General features: G+C 40.8%; 1 protein-coding gene across 1 annotated transcript in view; it reads right to left on the bottom strand.

The window, feature by feature from the left end:
* Positions 1–685: 685 nt before the first annotated feature.
* Positions 686–21422, bottom strand: part of LOC145783635 (vacuolar protein sorting-associated protein 8 homolog) — a 29412-nt gene continuing 8675 nt past the window's right edge. The window contains exons 13-38 of the mRNA XM_082595529.1: positions 21207–21326; positions 20744–20824; positions 17015–17185; positions 16009–16207; positions 15772–15818; positions 14998–15069; positions 14660–14745; positions 14172–14311; positions 13861–13925; positions 12960–13101; positions 12296–12411; positions 11012–11128; positions 10687–10788; positions 9973–10125; positions 9582–9749; positions 8972–9070; positions 8493–8582; positions 7673–7763; positions 6895–7040; positions 6369–6498; positions 5564–5664; positions 4653–4805; positions 4155–4270; positions 3478–3612; positions 2433–2595; positions 686–1961 (exon numbers count right to left, since the gene is read on the bottom strand). Coding sequence (XP_082451655.1) covers positions 1860–1961; positions 2433–2595; positions 3478–3612; positions 4155–4270; positions 4653–4805; positions 5564–5664; positions 6369–6498; positions 6895–7040; positions 7673–7763; positions 8493–8582; positions 8972–9070; positions 9582–9749; positions 9973–10125; positions 10687–10788; positions 11012–11128; positions 12296–12411; positions 12960–13101; positions 13861–13925; positions 14172–14311; positions 14660–14745; positions 14998–15069; positions 15772–15818; positions 16009–16207; positions 17015–17185; positions 20744–20824; positions 21207–21326 — 3105 coding nt within the window. The 3' untranslated portion in view covers positions 686–1859. The remainder of the gene's footprint in view (positions 1962–2432; positions 2596–3477; positions 3613–4154; positions 4271–4652; positions 4806–5563; positions 5665–6368; positions 6499–6894; positions 7041–7672; positions 7764–8492; positions 8583–8971; positions 9071–9581; positions 9750–9972; positions 10126–10686; positions 10789–11011; positions 11129–12295; positions 12412–12959; positions 13102–13860; positions 13926–14171; positions 14312–14659; positions 14746–14997; positions 15070–15771; positions 15819–16008; positions 16208–17014; positions 17186–20743; positions 20825–21206; positions 21327–21422) is intronic.

The raw sequence follows: 21422 nt of genomic DNA, 5'->3' as shown, positions 1-21422 counted from the left end.
TCTCTAGCTAAAAACGCTGCAATAAGAGCAATAAAATCAGCTGAAAATGTGATTTTTGTGAAAGGCAACTTGCTCTTAAGATGCATAACTTCCGCCAAGAAGAGTGCCAGTTGCAGCAGTATATTTTGCATCTTTAATTCACGAACAAGCTTTGGAAAACACATGACGTCCTCGAAGGAGGTATAGGTCTTTTACAACCTTCACTTCAGCTTAGGAGGAAGACAGTGATTAACAATTGTTTCGCCACCTCGATGATGAAAACAAAAGAATTGAAGACGCTGGTTCGACTCTCAACGTTTGCTGTTAGCAGTTCTCCTTTCAGCAGTCTAGCCAATGTATAAAGGAAAATAATTTGGTGATGCCACTAGATTTTTTTTAAATATCTCTGCGAAATAGAACTGCGCTTCGCGATGGGGTGGCGCGGCGGACAAGGCGCTCGCTTTCCAACTATGCAAACTCTGTTCGACTCTCTGCTTAAGCTGGTTGTTAAAAAATGCCGCTCACCTCTGCTCAGAGTGAAATAAATTGGGTGGCCGTCGGCTGGTTGCTGAAGGCGGCCGAGAGAAAGGAACTGGCCACCCTACACTCGTTAGTGCCGAAGACTCAGTATAATGAAGAACCTTATCTTCTCATCCCTCGGTGCTTGGATTAACGTACGAGACTCACCTTTATTTACTGCAATATATCTCTGAGAGGAGCACTTTATTTCGAAATACAGATATGACACTATTCGAATATTGCACAAATATATGATTTATGTGCCAAGCATAAAATGGCGTGGAGAAAAGTTAAAATTAGAACAAAAAGTTTACGAATAACATTTTCATGAATAACAATTTTCAATAAATTAAACATTCGAATCAGAGGAAGCCAAATTCATTACGATTGATTGCCATGAGAGCAAAGCATTCAAAACTGATGTTAGAAAGCAGTATATTATCAAGATACGACTTTGAACGTTGCTCATGGCAATGTCTCGCCCAAAACACCAGGCTGGAAAATAGCACATTGTTTTGACCAAAAAAAAAACGCTTTCTCCATGAAGTAAATACTAGATGCATTGCGTATGCAATACATATTACATATGCAGCTTTATTGAAGCCCTTGGCGCAAAGAGGTGATTCGCCAAAAAAGTGTTTGCCTTGAGGCTAAGCCTTTCAAAAACTTCGGCATATATGGCAATTGGCCACATGTCTCCTTTCGACAGCTACTACCTTCAGTCCTTCATGCATTGGCAGAAAGTCGATGGGCTTATGCATGTACCAAAAATTTAGAAATGTAACACTTCAACACTCAAAAAAAGGATGTAGGCTTTAATAGCCTATTACCTTTATGAAACAAGGACTACTATTTGCAGAAGCTTTTTCTATCCTTAGAAAAGTGACTTACAGATCAATGTAACAAAGACAAACGCATACAAAAAGATAATTTCAGGGAAATCAAAAAAAAAATCCTCGAGCAAATACAAATTCAAGAAATTTTCATATCTTTAGCATCCAGGCGTTACTTCGCATAAACGCAACAAAATCTCAAAACAAATAGCTTTTCAATCCAATACTTGTGTTTTCTTGTGGAGAAACGTATCTTTATTCTTTATGTATCTTTATGATGCTTGTTCAAGAAAAGCAGCTGATGCAGGTTAGAATCGAACTGAAGACCTCGAATTGTGTTGCCTAATTCATCGCAACACGTATTGCGGCGCTGGTACATCATTCCAGATAGCAAACCAGTCGTTTTTTACATTGATTCAACGTCTGCAGACGTAAAACCGACTGATTTGCAATCTGGGATGACACTGGAAACAACCCCGACTAGCAAACGTGACCAGACGTTGGAACGACGAAAAATACGTTAAGACATCAGAACTGCATTGGGGGATGCTTCGTCTTTAAAGTAAAGTTCTTAGGATCGAAAGGTTTCGGTAAACTGGTGGTGCGGGAGCGATCTCGAACTTTCTCCTCCTAGAAAGCAAATGTTTGTTTCGTTAAACTTCAGTTGGAATGACAAAACAAAACATCGAGACAACAACCAACTTTTTGTTTTGGTTTCATGCAGTGAGTTTTCATTTCTAACATTAATAACATTCGAGAAAAAATACTTTCACGTTTGTTTAGTTGTGTCCTTCCCTAGCACGTTCGAAACAAGCAACAACCAAAAACAGCAGCAACAAACAAAAAAAAACAACGCGCAAAATATTACATTTTTAAATATCAAATTACAAGGGGAAACGGGAAAGCTCAAAAAGAAAAATGAATGAACAGGTGAAGAACAAGGCAGACAAGATTGGACTAAAGGAAGAAGACGTGATTAAAAGAATGAGAGGAGAATGGGAGTACAGACAATCGCTGCAAGGAAAAAATCGGCTACTCCAACTAGTCGGGACAAAAGCGATTTTGGATGATGATAATGCTGTAAACCAATGAGCTACTCACCACCGTAACATCAGGCTTCATGTGCATGGCTGCCAGTAGTCCTTCCTGGTACTCGGATCGACGCATATAAGTTTCATAACTTCTTCTGTCCTTGTCGAAGCGGGGATTCGAACCAGCACTTAACTCGACTTGCATGCAGGCCTGGTGGTATACAGTCCCAGAGCTGGTGCAGGGAGAAAGATTTGTCAATGATAATAGTAATAATTTATTTTACACTAGTTGGGTGCAAAATAGAGTCAATAAAAAGTCTCCATAATTGGTGATTTTCAAAATACAAAATTTAATCGTACAAAATAATAAATTATTGCAACAACATGATGCAGTAACAGCAGAGCAGGAATGAAGAATGTTATGAAGCAGTGGCTGGTTTAGCGGAGTTGAAGTTTCAGAAGAAAATACAAATGTTGGGTTTGATAATTGAGGCATGCAAAGCTACTCTGGTATGCGAGGTATCTTGTCCTTTGCGCTTGAGCAACGCAAGCAGAAGACAACTCTCCTTCAGCAGTACCGACAGGATAGAATAACGTACTGGAAACACTTTAACAACAAAAACACCACACTGTCAATCTTAGTGAACACTGAACAGGCCTGCGTTAATGTTTAAAATCTCTACAAGTATGCGAAACTGCCAAAAATAACCTTCTTACGAAGCTTTCTTATTCGAGGATAAAGGTTCCCACAGATTCTCCAGGCTTAAAATAAAAGACGATGGTGATGCCCTCCAATTGGACAGAATGAGCTTGGGCATGTTGAGCGCAGCACTAGCTGGATCTCTCAGGTTATATGTGTCAACATCGCAGCACAGCGGGGTCAAGGTAGACCAAAACTTTCTTGGGAAGAACTTGTTAAGCGTGACCTTTTAGTCCTAAACATGGACTGTCAACCCAACAGACCGTGAGGTGTAGAGAGGAAGACTTCGCCCTCGACAGACAGACAGGTCACACCCTTAACATGAGGATTAATCCATGAACTGTATGATCAAAATTGGTTGTTGATGATGATGATAATGACAGTCAACCTCAAATCTTATGAAGTACAAACCAACCTGAAGACTATCAGCTTGGAGTTATCGTTTGAAGACTTGACGATGGATCGGCGACATAAAGAGCAGAGTTGTGAACGCGGGGCAACACTGCGAGTGATGTTATGACGTAAACTGACCAATGATTTGTGACGGTCCCTGGAACATAAAATTTTGAAATTGTTGTTAGTGAAAAAATGAGGTTTGTTTTCTTGAACACATCTGGAATAAATCTTCCAAGTTATGAATAATTTTACATTTGTTTGAAACTGCCACTGAAATGATGAAGTACAATTTCATTTCAAAATTATGTGCGAGTAAAAAGATTTAGAAGGAAAGAAAACAAGGTTAGCATAAGGTAAGGCATAAGACAGGTAAAAATAAGACATGGCGATTACATTGACGAAAAGTTATTGAATGTAGATTAATGAGGTCGTCGTCGGTATCACGACAATTCAAAGCCGACAATTCAAAGACGACAGGAACCAGACGGGTACACGGTGCTCTGTTGAGAAGTAGACAAGAGCGGGGGCTGCTATATCAATGAGGAACAAAAAAAATGACAAAGAAGAAGATATATCATGGGTGTGAAAGTACTGACAGGCAAGTGGAGGATATAAGAAACAATTTTCTGGAGTGATTTTATGAGAGGCTTTAAGTTGAAAAGTCGTTGTTAACTATCAACATGAAACATATTATACCTCGCTAATAGACTCAAAGTCGTATCAAGGAGGGTCCTTTCGTACTGGTAGGTTTCCAACATACCAAGCAATAAATCTTTAATCTCGCCGAAATTACCGCTTTTGAAAGCTGGATCCTGTTTAAAATAATCCTGCTTTGACGCAATGCTGCAAACTGATTGGGTAAAATTAAAATAAACAGTGGTAGAAACATGACACTGCAAAAAGTCAGCCAACACCGCTGGTTAGTGTTAAAAACTCAGGTTTGGTTCAATATTTGAAAAGGGGCAAAACAACTTTAATAACTTTAACTACCAAGCTGGAACCAAAATCGTACAAGTTAGTTCGTCTACCACTGTACTGCGTACTGGATCAAAATTCTTCGAATAAATGAGTAGAGAAAACTATAATTCAAAAACACCATATTATCGTTTTGAAACATTGAAGCAACTGAAAACGTCACTGCTGGTATAAATCCAACAAATATTCGACAAGTGTGTGCAACTGTGAAAACCTTACCTGGATGATCTTCTGCAAAACAGCTGGCAGGGTCATGTGACCTATCATTGACGTAAGCACGTGACGTGTAAGTCGCTTGGCTATTCCTTCGTCCGCGATGGAAGGATCGTGCTGCGGCTTCAGCACCGCGTCAAGCAGCGAGAACCAGATTTTCTAGACAGAAAACAATACGAAATGAGCACGAAAACTCTTATTTTTGTTCATTAAAACGAAATATTTTGTGACCACAGAAACACTTCATAGAACGAGTTGGATCAGAGGACATCTTTCGATATTTACATTATTCTGGCGACTACTACAAGATGATGAAAATGGTAAATAGCCTCGTTTCTGACGTTTCATCAATCAGTTGATAACATCAGTCGTGCTGACTGACGAAACCTGGTTTCGATCTTCGACATCTCATGGCTGCTTTACCTAGTTCCATTACAAGAGTGCAAAAGTTATCAAAAAATCTATTGTACTTGGGCTTTCACAAGTCAAAAGACCAAACTTTGGCTACTCAGCCTTTCGCGTGTTGCTGCGTAGTCAACGCGATGAAAGGTAGCGAAACTCTTGTGCTGGTTCGGAGTGGAGAGGGAATAATTCGAAAAAAGATTGTAAGATAGAACACAAAGAACACTTTTATTCTTTTATTCATTCCTGTGACGTAAAGCAGTGTTTCTCAACTTTTTTTGGCCCAACGCCCCCTTTATAAACTGGCAAAATTTTACCGCCCCCCCCCCCAACAAAAACGATTAATTATGAAAAGCTAATATATATTTGCGAGCATGAAAACAGTATACTGGTAGTAGTGGTTACGTCAAAGTTGCTTTAAATAAACAAAAAATATTAATTTGATATTTTAACTGGTGAGTACTTTGTGTTCATGACTTTTAACGATGGAATTATGGAGTTATTTAATAACTTACCTCTCGCTGGCTTTCCAAGAGCTTGTTAGAGCTTCGTTGGCAAAGTCTAATCACGTCATCAACTGATGACGTCAGTTCCGCTTCAACCTCGTGCAAATCGTCTAAGAATGGATTTCGTTAAAATGTTTAAATGAAGGGAATGTTTGACTTCACACGAATCATTTACACGGCTATGGTGTGAAGTAAATGAGACCGAAATGGAGCTAAACATAATATGGAAGATTTCAAACATAACAATGACAAACTAAATTGTTAACAATAATTTTTACACTGCGAGGTAATGGCGACGAGTTTAACCCTGACTAGCATCGACTGGTGTTCGGTGCCCTCTGTAGGCATTGCGTGTGACGTTCCAAGCGGCACTCAAACTAATGTACACTAACTTAATACGAAGAAGCATCGTCCAGAACACAACCCAAACAACAAATCAGTTGTTTTTACACTGATTCAATGTCTATTGATGTTGGATCAACGTAAGAAGCAACTGATTTGCTGTCTAGGAACAAACCCCAACTGAAACCTTCGAATCTTATCATTCATCTTCTCGGATGCAACAGGAGAACAAGACGAGCAAGAACTCAATTTGATTTAAAAAGCTACCGTACCTTACAATATACAATGAAGGTACTTTAAATTTAAAATAGGCCTATGCCCTACATTCGAGCCACAATTAAATTCATTGTGTAGCTTGTGTTTTCTTGTTTCAAAGATATGTTGGACAACTTTTGTGTCACAGCCACTCAGTCAGTGTAAGGTAAGATACGCTCAATGGATAAAGCAAAAGCAAGAACTGCAAGACACTAACCTGGAAACGATTCCAACATCTTCAACTTGTTCCTTGCCACGTTCAGGAGGATGTCGAAGGCGGCTATGACGTCACCGCTCTCTTCTAGAAGATGCGCTGTTGCGTCATCAACGCGATAGCGACGAACGATCTGCAACGTACGCAATGATGATTGGCGTCATGGTGACTTCATCGCGGGGTCACCGTGCCATCCACATTACATCATTAAAAATGTCATTAACCGTCCACATAAGAAATTGTTGATGATGCATTAACATCAGACAACACCCAGACGTCAGCATGCTATTGTGAAGAAATAAAACCGTTTGTTCTCTGTGGGGTAGCTCATCAACCTGAGAAACACAGTGTTTCCACTTTTACTAATCAAACAGGAGTGAAAACTGAACTACAAACAGTGTAAAGTAAAATGTTTCAACGTGAAAACATGCTGTCATCGTTCACGTCACAAATCATTTCTTTGTGGAACTTTCCACATACAAAAGATTCTTTATCTGATGTAAACACATTAAGAGATAGTGCAAGGCACCTCTAACGCTCTGTGTCGCCGCATTGCGTCACAATCCTGTATAAAGGTCAAGACCTCGCTACGGTTGAACTGGCACATGAGTGACAGGTAGAGCTCGCATGTGTCGGAGTCGCTCGGTTGAGGTGGAGTTGATTCTTGGTTGTCATCTGGCGGCGAATAAAAACCGATGATCATAACGTGAAAAAGACAAGCTTTGCCATCTTCAAATTATGCAAATCTTGCATGACAGTTATATATCGGTAATATATGCAAGTAACGCAACAGATTTCAGTCGAAAGGTTTTGTCAGTTATTTTGGCAGTAACACACAGAAAAATTAGCTGAAATTTAAAAAATCCTTCTATTATTATTGATGATCAGAATATTTTACACCAGTTATTTTTCTGTAATCTTCCATTTTCTTCAGGTCTAATGCGAAGATTATGCATATTCGGTGTTTTGAGGGGAGGTGTTTTTTAATATCAATTGGTGACGCAACAGCTCAATTACGCTTTTGTGAATAACTTATGAACATCCAACAAAGCCTTCTTTTAACCAAAACGTAACAAAATTAGATTACAGCGGATTTTTGCCGCGACGGAACTAATACACTTTTGATGTTGCACAAAAGGGTAATACGAACTAAAAACACGGCCAAACTGTCCAACGTACAATGTACTGAAAATGTATTCCTGACATTCAATTTCAATATGCAATGCATTTCTAAGAGAAGCCACAAACTGGTGACAGGGGGGGTGGTACTTCACACACGATGGAACCAATCGGAACAAGCATCTCACCGAAATAAGAATCCACAATGATGTCGTCAGCATCAGGCTTGTCGAACTGGAAGAGCCCGCGGAGGAAGTTGTAGAGGACGAATGGTTGGTCCTAATATTTCGTGAATAGTTTTGATAACTAATTTATTAATTTATAACTAAAGTACCACTCTAGGAAAGATTGAGCCACAGTGGAGTCGATTAAACTGGTTGCTTGTCGGAATCTTTATCCTTGGACTGGGAAATCTTCTTTGGGACCTTAATCATGGTAGTTCCCAATCCTCATAGCGGCTTTGAACCACTGACGCAGGACCGGTCACCGAGATTAACTCAGTGAAGTTTCCGGATGTTGCCTATGAATTATTCCACCTACTGTTCCGCTGAATGGAGAGCGTTGCTCAAGCGCACACTCGGAGAGTCGAACAAGTGCCGCTTGATCTTGAAGCTTCTTCGATCAAAACGACAGGCGCGTAACCAACTGAGATATCGAAGCGGACTGTTCTGGACTTGCCTAAAAAGACTAGACTTATTTCTCCAGATACCGTAATTGAGTTGTAAAGTTTATTCTCAATACACTGTTTAAGTGGTCGTCCCTGAATGTATCAATTCAGGAACAAAATTGTTTGCAATAATCGAAAAACAAGCCATAAACTTAAGTCGAGCAGTATTTGTGGTAACCTTAGCACTCAGTCAACACATTTTGTGCTTAACAAGAAGGTTATGACGTAAAAACAAATCAAAGAATTTCCAGGGTTACTACTATCGTCTATCTGAACTATACCCAACCTCTACAATGAAAAACATTATGCCAATCCTCGCCATCCAGAATCGGCCAACCAACCTGTAACTTAGCAGCTATTGTTTGTATGGATCCTTGCAACACGGTGGTCACTAACAGAGCAGTCTGTTTCCCATCAATGTTGATTAATTCCTGAAAAAAAAAAAGATGCAATGACATCTACAGTACAAACAATAAGCTACGCCAGAGTATGAGATTAGAAGATGGAGAGACTGTGTGGTAGAAAATATGGAAGTAGTAGAAGCCAAAGAAGAGGATGCTGCTGAGAGAGTGATGTGGAGGAATGCGATCTGCACCAGCGACCTCACTTGAAGCGGGAATAAAGCCAGAAGATAGAGTACAAAATTATTAGTAATGAAAATCTATGCGAAAGTTCACTCCACAAAAACAGAGTTGACACTGAAGTCTGTGAACTATCGCCTTGGGCTGATGAAGTGCCTAAATCGTTTCCAACTATTTGGAGTCAAATAATGGCCGTTTTTACAATGAAAAATTGTGCTTTTCATCAGCAAAAACCTTACTTTAATATGCTCCAAAACTTTGTCTTTCAAAAGTTGCTTTTCAGTGGTGCAATTCTCGGTACTTGTAAGCATGTCTTTGATGTAAGTGAACACATAGTCCTGTGGACAAGCAAAGCAGCGGACATTAACAATGTATGCAGCCCAGTGTAGGCTCTTGCTACATTTCAATGTCGAGATCATTGTTAATTAAAGTCTTATAGCTATCGTGGAAACAGGACAGATATAGATAAAGATTTGATGATCAATGCCTCCTGAATCTTGGTGTCGAACCCGGACAACTTGTCCGCGTTCTTGATCATCAAATCTTTCAACCCAGGGCTCAACAGGCAGATATAGATAAGTTAGCAAAACGCAACAGGCTCGCTATACGAGAGAGTGCTCATTGCAGGAAAAACAAGTTAACGACTAGGTCAGGTTGTAATATTTTTGTTACTATCACAATTTGCGGAATATTGTCTTAGCATCTTTGTAATCAGTCTTCAATATTTCTCTACATGAGAAGCCAGGCATAATACATAGCATAATTATTCCGGTTGAACCGTGCATATGTTACGCCTGTTTTTGGTTTGTACCAAAACAAAACGTCTTTATGATATGAACGAGGTCTTACCTTTTGAGCAGGATCCTTCAAATGTGCGGTGAAGACCAAATCGAATCTGCGCTTCTGCGAATGTAGGAACCTGAGCACTCGATAGAACGAGGCTCTTTCTGCCAACGTGATCAGTCTGCTGTTGTCGCTGTGCTCCAGTACGCCACATTGTAGGAGCTCAACTAAAGCCTGTCAAGAGCCATCATACGATCGTTAGTAAAATGAAATTGAAATATTTTTTCAAAATAGTTGTATGTGTCGTGACAGAATTTAGCATCTATGAACTGACACCCTAAAGAAAATTATCTAATGATCGTAAAGAAAAAACTGTACGAGTGTACGTACAATAGTTTTTACATTGTGACCGCATAAGACAAACCGTAGCTTTTCAACACAGACATCCGAGTACAACCTGTTGTCTCTCTTCATGATCGGTGGCGTCGTCTCCTGGCGTAGTGAGAAACTCAACAACCTGAGACTTCAAGGTTGGGTTCAGTTTCAACCGGGAGTCCTGCCTGGCCGACTGCCGGGCCAAGAAGGTGAACAGGCAGCCAACCTGCTCTGGCTGTGGAAAGAAATTAGGTTCATTTAATGCTTTTTCAACGCACTTTGTAGCTGTTTAAAAGAAGGTTATTTGGTTAATAAAGACTGGAGCTACGAAGTTGACTTTAATAAACCATCTCTAGCCGCCGTTCCATCTTCAACAGTGAGATAATCAGGCAGAATGTACATTTGTGGCGTATAGAATTATAGATGGACTGGTAAACCAAGATATTCTGTTTACAGAGCAAGCATCATGTTGAAGAGTTTGTTTTTATTTCTCTAAGATCTAACGTCTCCTGTTCCCCGTATTGCGAAGGTTTAAGGACTTTTGAAGTTTTAATAAAGCGTTCTTGTACAGAGTAATATTCCTTCTCGTGCGTGATTATTCGTGTCGTTCATTGTAACTTTGAACGTTTATTTCAGTTCAAAGACTTCCACAAAAACCTTCAATCAAAAACAACAACAAAAACCTTTGAATCAAGATTTAATAATTTTAACAATTTCTTACTTAAAAGATTTTGGTGTTTTAAGAGAGTAAAATTATTTAAAAAAGATGAATCACACGTCCACAACAGCAGTTCACCTTAAAGCCTTCACTTTCCAACATAACTTGCAGAAGGATGTCGACAAAATTTTGAACCTTGGAAAATCCGTCAGATCCATCAAAGTCGGGTTCGGAAAACGACTGGAACACAACACAGGATGTCATAGAATAGAACAAGGTACAAAGTACAACGGTGTCTTTGACATGGAGACATCGACCAAAGCTAAACTTTACATTAAAAAAACATTTTGGGAAAGTCTTAAAAACATTTCAGCTTAGAGCGACATAACACTCTACCAACACTTAACTTAAAGCGAGCAATACTAAAATCAAAAAGTTTACATGATTGAGGTTACAAACTTACCAAAGACAAAACGTTGAGGAATTCCTTTGTTGAGAACCGGAGAAGGATTGTGATTACTGGGTACAACCCGGGGAGGTTATGTTCTTTTAATGTTGGCTTAACCAGGCAGTCAAACATCTGCGTACATTGTGAACGATGATGGTTCATTCAAAGAGCTGTAATTACTTAGCTGTGCCGACAAAACAGAGGCCTCAGAGACCACGATCCAAGAAGATTGCGAGTTAATTATTTTGCAAAAAACATCGCGTTTGATATAAAGCAAGAACGAACCAAGTGTTCAGTAAATGGCAAATTGCGGCTTTGTAGGAGTTTAAACCAACCAAAACAGGTCTAGCTACCCAAAATGGATCATGTTCCTCGTCTAATACCCACATCAATACACATCGAAACATTGCACAAAGTACAGCATTTCTTCAATCCGCCCATCACAAATCTTTTGTCAGCCTTGCTATTGATACTAGTCTCAAATGGTTTTAGTTTTCTGTTAAAATTTTGTAACTTTGCACTCATTTCATCCAATATTAATGTCAAGATGATTAAACTGTAAAGTGTTGCATCTAGCTTTGTCTCACACTCTAACATACTGGCGCTTGCGTCAATAGTAACAAACAAGAACTAACTATCATGGGTTACGGGCATAATCGCACGAGTGTTGCTGCTGTTAACTCCGTACGTCCGTACTCCAGCTGGCTTGTTCAAAAATACCACTTGAGAAAAGATTGTAAGTATTTGATAATAAATTCATTCAAGATTAGCATTTGATATTAAAAATTAGAAATATCATGAACTTAAAGTCATACTAAAGGAAAAACCTGACTTGGCGATTTTCCACGTTCTTTGTGTTTAACTTGCTACCATAAAACGATTTTCAATAAAATTTTGCCCCATTGCGGTCTGACCACCATTGCGCGCGTGCTTTTGTCAGAGGTTTCAAAACCGGAATTGAATCAAGGTGAAAATTCTTGGAACGCAACACGTTTGAACTTTCCAACCCAACGCGGGAAAACACTTTTGATAATGCTGCTGCTAGTCGCTGGTGACGTAATTCTCGAGCAGTTTTTCCACTTCTTGGTCATTTTGCAAAAAATAAAAAATAAATGAAACACTGGACTTTGCGCCTTGCCAGCGCCATTGAAAACAATTTTTTTTCAGTAATTTTTTATGAAATGTATTCTTGAGTGTTCAGTTTACGCATTTTAATGCTTAATTCCGGTTTGAAAATTTCATTTAGTATGCCTTTAAAACATTATTGTAAGAATAAAGTATTTAATAACAACAACTTACCGTCTGTTTGGCCAGCAACGACGTCTCGTAGTCTATCATCCCACGAGGGTAAGCCACTCCTACCAGGCAGCAACTCACATACACAAGTAGCTTGTTGCCCAACGTCATCATTTTGTCTAAAAGTAATAGGAATTTTGTAAGGCGTAGACCGTAGAGTAATCCAAGGCTCAATATGTACTTCAGGCCCAGGGTGGCCTAAACTGGGGCCTATGGGGCGCATGTGGCCCATAGGCTGAGCTCGTCAGCTCCCGGATCTCTAGAATGATTTTCAAGTAGCAATACTTCACCCATAAGCGGAAACTTTATACTGCCGAAATTGGTAAGCAAGCTTGCATCAAAAGAGTCAAATCCTCCACAAATAGGTCTATGCCAAGAGGCCAAGCCTACGCCGCAGAAAAGGCTTTCCAATTCTGAGGATAAACGTCCCTTCAATCAGTCAGCTTATTTGTAGCTATCAATACCGCAACCAATGTTGATATTTATGTTTGATCCAGAATGAGCTACATGTAGAGAAAAAGGTTATGATGTTATTGCGTTGTACGTTTGCCTTCGTGAGTTACCACTGAGTTTGTCGTTCTTTATACAAAACCATGTCAAGAAAATCAATATCATGGTGCCATGTGTTACTACTTGCCTAAAAAATAAATTAGAATGTGATGCTCACCACTTAATGGGATGCCAGAGTCAAGGGAAGAAGACAGAAGCACCAGCAACTCGCACAACGGTCCGACGAAGTCCTTCATTGCCCTGGTATGGATGTTTATGATGGCGTCGTAGAGCCCATGCGCCCAACATAAGTGCATTACCTATTAAGATGCATACAGTGAATATAATATGAAAGCATCTCTAACGGTGCCATTAATCTTAGCAACATGGAAGGCTCTGGAGTGGACAATGCTAGGAAGGCTCTGGAGTGATCATTGATTCAACGACTGCAGACGTTGAATCAATGTAAAAATGACGGATTTTGCTGTTTGGACTATTGCTTTCTTCATCGCGTGACCATTGATTGAAGAAGTTAATCACAGATGTTAACAGCATCCTGGAAAGCTTGGGTGGTCATCAGGATTAATTTCTCCAGCAATATTTGCAATGTTCATCTGATGAAAAGAAATGTAAAAGCAGAAACACACGACTGCTTTTTATTGCTTTACTAACGTTTCGCGCACCATGGTAATGCGCATCCTAAGAACGAATTACGCACAAACTTAATTTCTGTGTTTATTCATGGTACACGGTAATGCCGCGGTCCGAATTACGCGAACACGAATAACTGATCTTGCGTCATTCAGGTCTTGCGCTTAAAGATGGCGTCATTAGTGTTTGCGTCATTCGGACGGCGGCAAAAAGTCGTGTATCCGTTTTTTTCAAGCTAAAGAAGCATATAACAAGAGACAGCTATTTCTTTTAAACCTGATAGGGTTAGGGCAGTATTAGACAAACTGTCAGTTAGTCTGTAAAGTATTAAACAAACTGTCAGTTAGTCTGTAAAGTATTAAACAAATTGTCAGTTAGTCTGTAAAGTATTGAACAAACTGTAGTGATAGCAACAAACAACAATCAACCTGGTTGAAATCCAAACTTTCAATATTGAGATGAAGTAAACACTTTTCCACATTTGTCAGCATGTCTGAAAGTAAGTTTCAATTATAGTCTTGGAATTTTAACAGTAAAAGAACGTTTTTTTATAAGGATAGTGTTGATAAAATAACAAGTTTCAACTGAATTTATTTAAACTATTTGCACGTTCGATAGAGCAACTTCATTAAACATAATCCAACTATCTAACTACAACTTCTTTTTATCTAGCCTAGTGCTTCTTGTTTTGAAGAGTAGTGAAAGTAAATTGCATAAAAACATCAATTTCAACAATTACTTTTAGCTTGAAAGTGGTCGACAAAGTTCTTCATAACTTCAGGACTGACACTTTGCAAACGGTCGTTTAGGATGTAAGGCTCCAGACACTCCAGAAAGGCACCGTGGGCAACGCAGTCAGCCTTGAAACGTTCGTATATTCTATGAGAGAAAAGCAAACGAAAAAAGTCATTAAGCATATCACACTGGTTGCTAGGGTAGGTTGGTGTTCTTGTAGGCTGCATGGGTGAGTGGTGAGAGCTTCGGTTCGACGTTTGAAAGCACGCTGGTTCGACACCGCTCAAGAGCATGTAACTTTGGCAAGACACAAAGGCATGCCTTCAGGCAGGCAAATCTTCAATTAATAGGTGTAAGTAAGGCTGGATACGACAACAAATGTAAAACAAGTCATTTAAGCAGCAAGCACATCGTAGTGGTTTCTGATAGCGGTGAGAAAGACCCTTTTACTAAGTGATTTTTTTACATTGAAAACACGTTTTGATGACATACCTTCCAAACAACACATCGACGCGGTCTATCAGAAGGCACTGCTCCACGCACAAAGGTACAACCTTCCTGTAGAAGGCTATCAAGACCTGAAACACAAGTTGAGTAGTGCACAAACATCTGCAGACGTTGAAACAATGTAAAAAGATCGATATGCTGACTGGGATACGCTTTACAATATTACATTTTTTTATTTGTCAAGCAATAAATTGTACCGCATATCTTTCATTGACAAGCAAAACAAAGTAACCTTAGCGGGTTTAACATAATGTTAAAAAAATGGTTTAAAAATGCAAACTCTCCACCAAAGCTTTATCATATCTTTTATTGCAAAAATTCACCTGCAACTTCCCACTGTCCGGACATAGCTTAGTCATCGAGAGATCAACGTACTCAACCAAAATATTCAGCATCTGAAAGTTGAAGCGTCATTTAGACAGGATACATTTGAAGTCCTAGAACTGTGATATAATATGTATAATATGTATAATATAATATGTATAATATGTATAATATAATATGTATAATATAATATGTATAATATGTATAATATGTATAATATAATATGTATAATATAATATGTATAATATGTATAATTTAATATGTATAATATAATATGTATAATATGTATAATATGTATGTATAATATTTAATATGTATTGTATATATATATATATTGTATATATAATATCCATCAAATATGCGTTGCCTTCAGCGCTTTACAAAACAAACAATGCCAGCGCAGCCGTATAGAGGCTCATCTGATTATTATCCTGAATCCTTTCCTTTGGTGAGTGCCAAGCAGTCCGCAAGTTTCAGTACCAGTTTAATAAGTCTTTGGAATGATCAAACAGGGTATCAAACCATCGTCTACTGACTCAAAGGCAGGCACACTATCCACTAAGCCACCGAGGAAGTGAATGGGTCTAACAACAAAACGGCAGAAGTACTTTGATTTAAAAAAGTTATTAGGAACAAACGCCGTACGATTCCGGAATGCCTCACAAGTCGTAGTAGGCAGATTCGCGCCCACCACGCAGTAGTTGACTTGGAGACATTAAGTATCTTGCCAAGACATAGCTATAGAATCGGTGGATAATTGAAAAGCTTCTCACCATTTCCGAGACGACATTCTTCCTCAACTTGGGATCTGGTGGAAGTCCTGTAAAAATAATCCTCATTAGGATTGGATTTCCCCGTAAGGGACCCAGACAGTTGGATCAATGTAAAAATGACGGATTTTGTTGTCTGGGGATAAGCAAGAAATAAAAACAAACCAGACAAAGTTTCAAATGTGCAAATGTTTCAAACACCATTTTATTAAAAGTGACAATAGAATCTAACCAGCTCACCAACAACAGCTTTTGCGGAACCATTGAAAAAAGTTAGAGCTAATTCCAGAGCTTGTTTGTGTCCGTTAGATAGCGCCAACCGTATCCTCTCGTCCCACGTATGCACGGTAGCAGAATGGACGGCGCCAGTGCCGAGGAAATACACGGTGGATCTGTAGCTCGACACTGATTGGTAGCAAGCGTGGTCTCCTATCACTGCCTGTGAGTAAACAAGATAAAGTTTCACCAATTTGAATTGCTTTAAAATATTATCATACCAATTATAAAGGAGACCATAGAATCATAGATCAACCTGACGATAGGAACAATTGCTGCAAGGAAAGAATCGTCAATCCCACTAAACCAAAACCGAGTTTGGAGTATGATGAAGAAGTATTGTAAATAGTTAGCCCACAATTAAAATATGAAATCGTAACGTGAAAAAAGCTAAAAACGTGAACAGACGCCAAAATGGACCGGACACTTAGTGAGCAGTCCACATTGTCTCGTCAAAGTGACGTCTAAATGTCGTAGACCAAACCAGAATCGCAAAGCCAGCTCCACAACACGCTACCAAAAACAGGTGTCATTTGCCATGAAAAGTCTATTCGATGTATGTCGGAAGTACACTGCTCAAAACAGCATCGGTCTACCAAAGAATGTTAAAGACTGATGAAAAAGTGATGATGCTATAAGCAGGGATGCGGAGCCCAGCGAACAATGTACGACAACAGCTTGTCAATTCCTGACCGTGCAACTTCGATGTTGACTCCAGCTCCAGGGTTGCCAGATGCTTTATAATTTTTAAAATACGGAGAAAAAAATTAAGACGTTTATGAAAATGCAGTGGACCAGAAATAAGGTATTGAAAGCAATAAAGATTTATCAGTTAACAAATTAGTCAATCGTCTCAAGCTGACAGTTTGTTGGGGTTAGCTTCGTAGGAGGAGAAAGGATTCCACATTTTACATATTCCACATTTTAAAAAACGCTGAACGCTTCATGACAGACAGTCATATCCACCTACCAGTGCCTGGCTGACGTTCCCCCCGGTAGCAATCGACTTGAAGGTGGCGCTACTGTAGACAAGTTTGACATGGTCCACTGATGTTGTTTCGAGCCCATCTTGTGAGTCCACGTCGACCACGTGAGCGCGCTCATGCATGTCCAGCAGCAACACTGTCCGGGAATTCAACCACTGCGTGTGAAAATGCGAATAATAAATGTACGAAAACTTTACTCCTGAAACTAGAAAATAATGTACAGTGGCTACAGGGTTATGACATAATCAAACAATAAAGAACTGTCAAAGGCATAATTCTTTTCGTTCGGAAAAGTTAAATGAAAACCTTTGCGCCGAGTCATTTCCTTTCGTTTTAATTGCGTTTCATTGTATGTGGAAGACACAGCACAAACAAGATGAACAATGGCAAAGTACTTAGTCATTTTGACACAAACGAAAATGCTGTGCGTGATATGAAGTGACAAACAGTTTTGGAAAAACATGCTTTGTCATCTCGTTATCACATTTTGCCTTGTCTTCTTGCTCGGCACAGTTTCAACGTCTTTTTTTTCCTTTTTTGCGTTTTCAGATGAAAAACAGAAGTACAGTAACGACACGTTTTGCAACCGCATGCTTCAAACATTTGAGCACATTTTAAAAGGAAGTCACCTGTAACCAACTAGCCTTATCAACAAATGGGACTCATGTTGTCAACCTCCTCGCGGTGAGTCCTGGTAACTGCACAAAACAGGCTAATGACAACAAACAGAGACACATCAGGGCGTCTCTGGGGTGGTAAAAGGATAAACCCTCGGCCCCAGAGAACGAAGAAAGAAGCCAGAAAAAGTCCCAACATCCTACAGCTTAACGTTGAAGGCCTTACGACTGCTAAAATCGATGTCGTACAAAGAGTAGCTCAACAACAAAAGGCCCTTATCATCATCCTCCAGGAGACCCACTGCCACAGCGCAGACAGGCTAGTGATCCCAAATTACTCACTAGCTGGGTCAATCCTAAGCAGGACACACGGCCTAGCCACGTTTGTCCACGAGAAGCTGAACTGGAGACTGGTTGAACAATCCCCTTCAGACTCAGAGATTGAATGGCTAAGTGTGGACGTCAACGGCTACGAAATCGTAAATATCTACAAGCCACCTCCCTCGCCATTCACTCCGACGGCCATCCCAGTGTACCCCCACAATTACAAATGAGTTACCTCCACCTAACTGTCACAATGTGGACGAGGCCTACCAGGACTTTTGCAACACCATCTTAACATGTGCCAAACAAGCCATCCCTCGCGGTCGTAGAAGTAACTACACTCCGTGCTGGGATGCAGAGTGCGAGCGCCTCTATCAATCTTTTGTTAGCTCTTCAGATGGTCAAACAGCACCCTCAGCCGCCAAGGCTCTTCTGGAAAGACTCGATGCAAAAAGAAAAGAACGCTGGACAGAGACCATCCAATCTATCGATCTCTCGCACTCAAGCCGTACAGCGTGGAGCACACTCAATAACCTTACGGGACGATCAAGACAATCACCCCGACAATGTCCCATTCCTGCTAATAAGATCGCATCACAGGTAATAAAAAAATGGGATATATAAGCCGTGTGATCGTACCTCCGATCGGTTTGTTACCAAAGAAGTGACAAAGCTTTGGAAGATCAACACACCTGACCAGGAGAGCATTTCTAGCTCCTTCTCACGGAGCGAATTCAATGCTGCCCTCAAGCACCTAAAACCTGGTAAGGCCCCTGGTCCAGATAGGATATGTCCAGAGCTTATCATCCACGCTGGTTATATTCTAAAGTCCTGGTTATGCGATTTCCTGTCGTCCTGCCTGCGCCGCCTCAAGATTCCTAAAGTATGGAGAAGATCTCTGGTCGTCGCGATCCCTAAGCCAAACAAACCACTAGACGATGCAAAGAGCTATCGCCCCATCTCCTTGCTCTGCATCCCTTTCAAGATCCTTGAGAGACTGATCTACGCCCGTGTCGAACCAATAATTGACCCACTGCTTCCCAACGAACAAGCTGGATTCCGACACGGGAGGTCAACTGTAGACCAAGTCACACTACTAACTCAGGATATTGAGGAAAGTTTCTCGGCAAAAAAGAAAGCGGGGGCTGTTTTTATCGACCTAACAGCAGCCTATGACACTGTTTGGCACCGTGGCCTAGTGTACAAGCTACTCCGCCTACTCCCTGACAGGCACATGGTCAAAATGATCATGGAACTCATCCACAACAGGAGTTTTACCCTTACCACCGGAAGCGGAAAACCAAGTAGACTGCGGCGACTCAAAAACGGTGTCCCACAGGGATCAGTCTTGGCTCCCCACCTTTTCAACGTCTATACGCATGACCTACCATCAACAACATCTCACAAATATGCATATGCTGATGACTTGGCCATCTTGCACGCTGCGAAAGACTGGCAATCATTACAAACGACGTTGAGCCAAGACATGACGACCATATCTGGATACCTTCATCAATGGAAACTGAAGCTCAGCGAAAGTAAAACTGTGACGGCAGCCTTCCATCTCAACAACAGGGAGGCAAAACGTGATCTGAAAGTGACCGTTAACGGCAAAATTCTGCCGCCCTGCCCAGAACCAACATACCTTGGGGTTACACTTGACAGGTCACTCACATACCGTCACCATTTACAGTCACTACGCAAAAAGCTGACATCTCGCGTCGCCCTGCTGAGACGTTTGGCAGGCACAACTTGGGGCGCAGGTGCTGACACCTTGCGCACTGCAACCCTGGCTTTGGTTCACTCCACTGCTGAATACTGCGCCCCTGCCTGGTGCCGCAGTGCCCACACCCGCCTCATCGACAGCCCAATCAACGACGCATTGCGAATTGTGACTGGATGCCTGCGCCCAACTCCAACAGAGTATTTACCAATCCTTGCAGGCATCCAACCTGCTGAGCTTCGCCGAAAGGGAGCCATTATACACCTGGCTCGCCGGGCGGGGGATCCTGACCACTTGCTCCATGCAAAACTCAACATCCCACCTCAGGAATCTCCCCGGCAACTAAAGTCAAGACACCCCTTTGTGCCAGCTGCTGTTGAATTACTACAACCATTCAGCGATCGTGCCATCAGCGCAGCACACTTCATGGAAGACACTTGGAATGCAGCATGGTGCGCCACCGACACCAAACTACATGGTTTTATGCCCCACCCGGTGGCGCGCCCCCCTGGTATGGACCTTCCTCGGCCGACTTGGGTCAAGCTCAACAGAATCCGAACCGGAGTCGGTCGCTTCCATTCCAACATGCACAAGTGGGGTCTGGCTCCCTCATCGGCCTGCGAATGCGGCGCGGAGGAACAAACTGCTGACCATGTCGTTCTCGAATGTCCCATCTACAAGGCACCAAATGGAACGCATGGTATAGCAACGCTGGACGAAGCTACACTCACCTGGCTCTCCACCACCTGCCCTGAAATTTGATCTAGTCTCAAACGAAAGAAGAAGAAGAAGAAGAACTAGCCTTATACTGTAGGAACGCCAAGTCACGATCAGCAAAAGATAAAAACGCTGAATCATTCTCCAGTAAAACTAACAGTTTACAACACAAACGATTGAAGTGTTTAGCTTAGCCATAATTTTCAGTGCATTTTACATCAATTGTAGGAAAGTTAACAACATAAGCAAAACGTTGATAGCCGACTGCAAATCAATGAGTGCTTGTCCAAGTCACGCACGGTCTCCTTCACAGACTGGAAAGTTTATCTTACCTCGAGGTTTATTAGCTTGTATGTGAGGTTCATAGTCCTGAGGTGGATAAAGTTCACCAAGTCCCAACTTTCACTTTTAAGCTGAAAGAACGTATCTTAACATAAATCCAACATCCTGAGGCAAAACTGCACAAAGATTATTATAAGAAATTACATGTTTATTTTTGTTGCAAAATTACAAACTCCCTCTGAAAGGTATGTTCGTTTCTGACCATGAGACCATGAAAACCGTGAAAATCATGAAAACCATGAGAACCGTGAGACCATGACCCAAACTGTGAAGAAATGTAACAAATGTTTCTCACTGAAAAGTCACAAAATGTTATTTTGTTGCTTAAGTGATAAACGTTGTGGTTACGTTATGTTTCAAGAAGCCCATGTGCTATTAACTATTGTGTATTGTAAGATAGAGATTTTGCCAATTAAGCACGGAATGCAAAACCACACGATCGCAAAAACTTACCTGAAAGAAATAAAGCACATCTCCTCGGCCAAACATAAGTATCGGGTCTATGGAACGATGCGTGTCCGAGTGGAAGACAGTCAGCTGCCATGCTAGCAGGGGCACGCATGTTGGGTTAATCTGCAGGATCGATAGACAATAGACATATTAAATTGCAGTGTTTCGACGACGTATAAACCGTGTAGTTGTACAAAATGCTATTCTTAACGATAGCAG

Source organism: Aplidium turbinatum, chromosome 1 (assembly GCF_918807975.1).
Source record: "Aplidium turbinatum chromosome 1, kaAplTurb1.1, whole genome shotgun sequence".
NCBI classification, from domain to species: Eukaryota; Metazoa; Chordata; class Ascidiacea; order Aplousobranchia; family Polyclinidae; genus Aplidium; species Aplidium turbinatum.
Note: the sequence above shows the minus strand (reverse complement) of the source record. Positions and strands in the feature narration are given on the sequence as shown.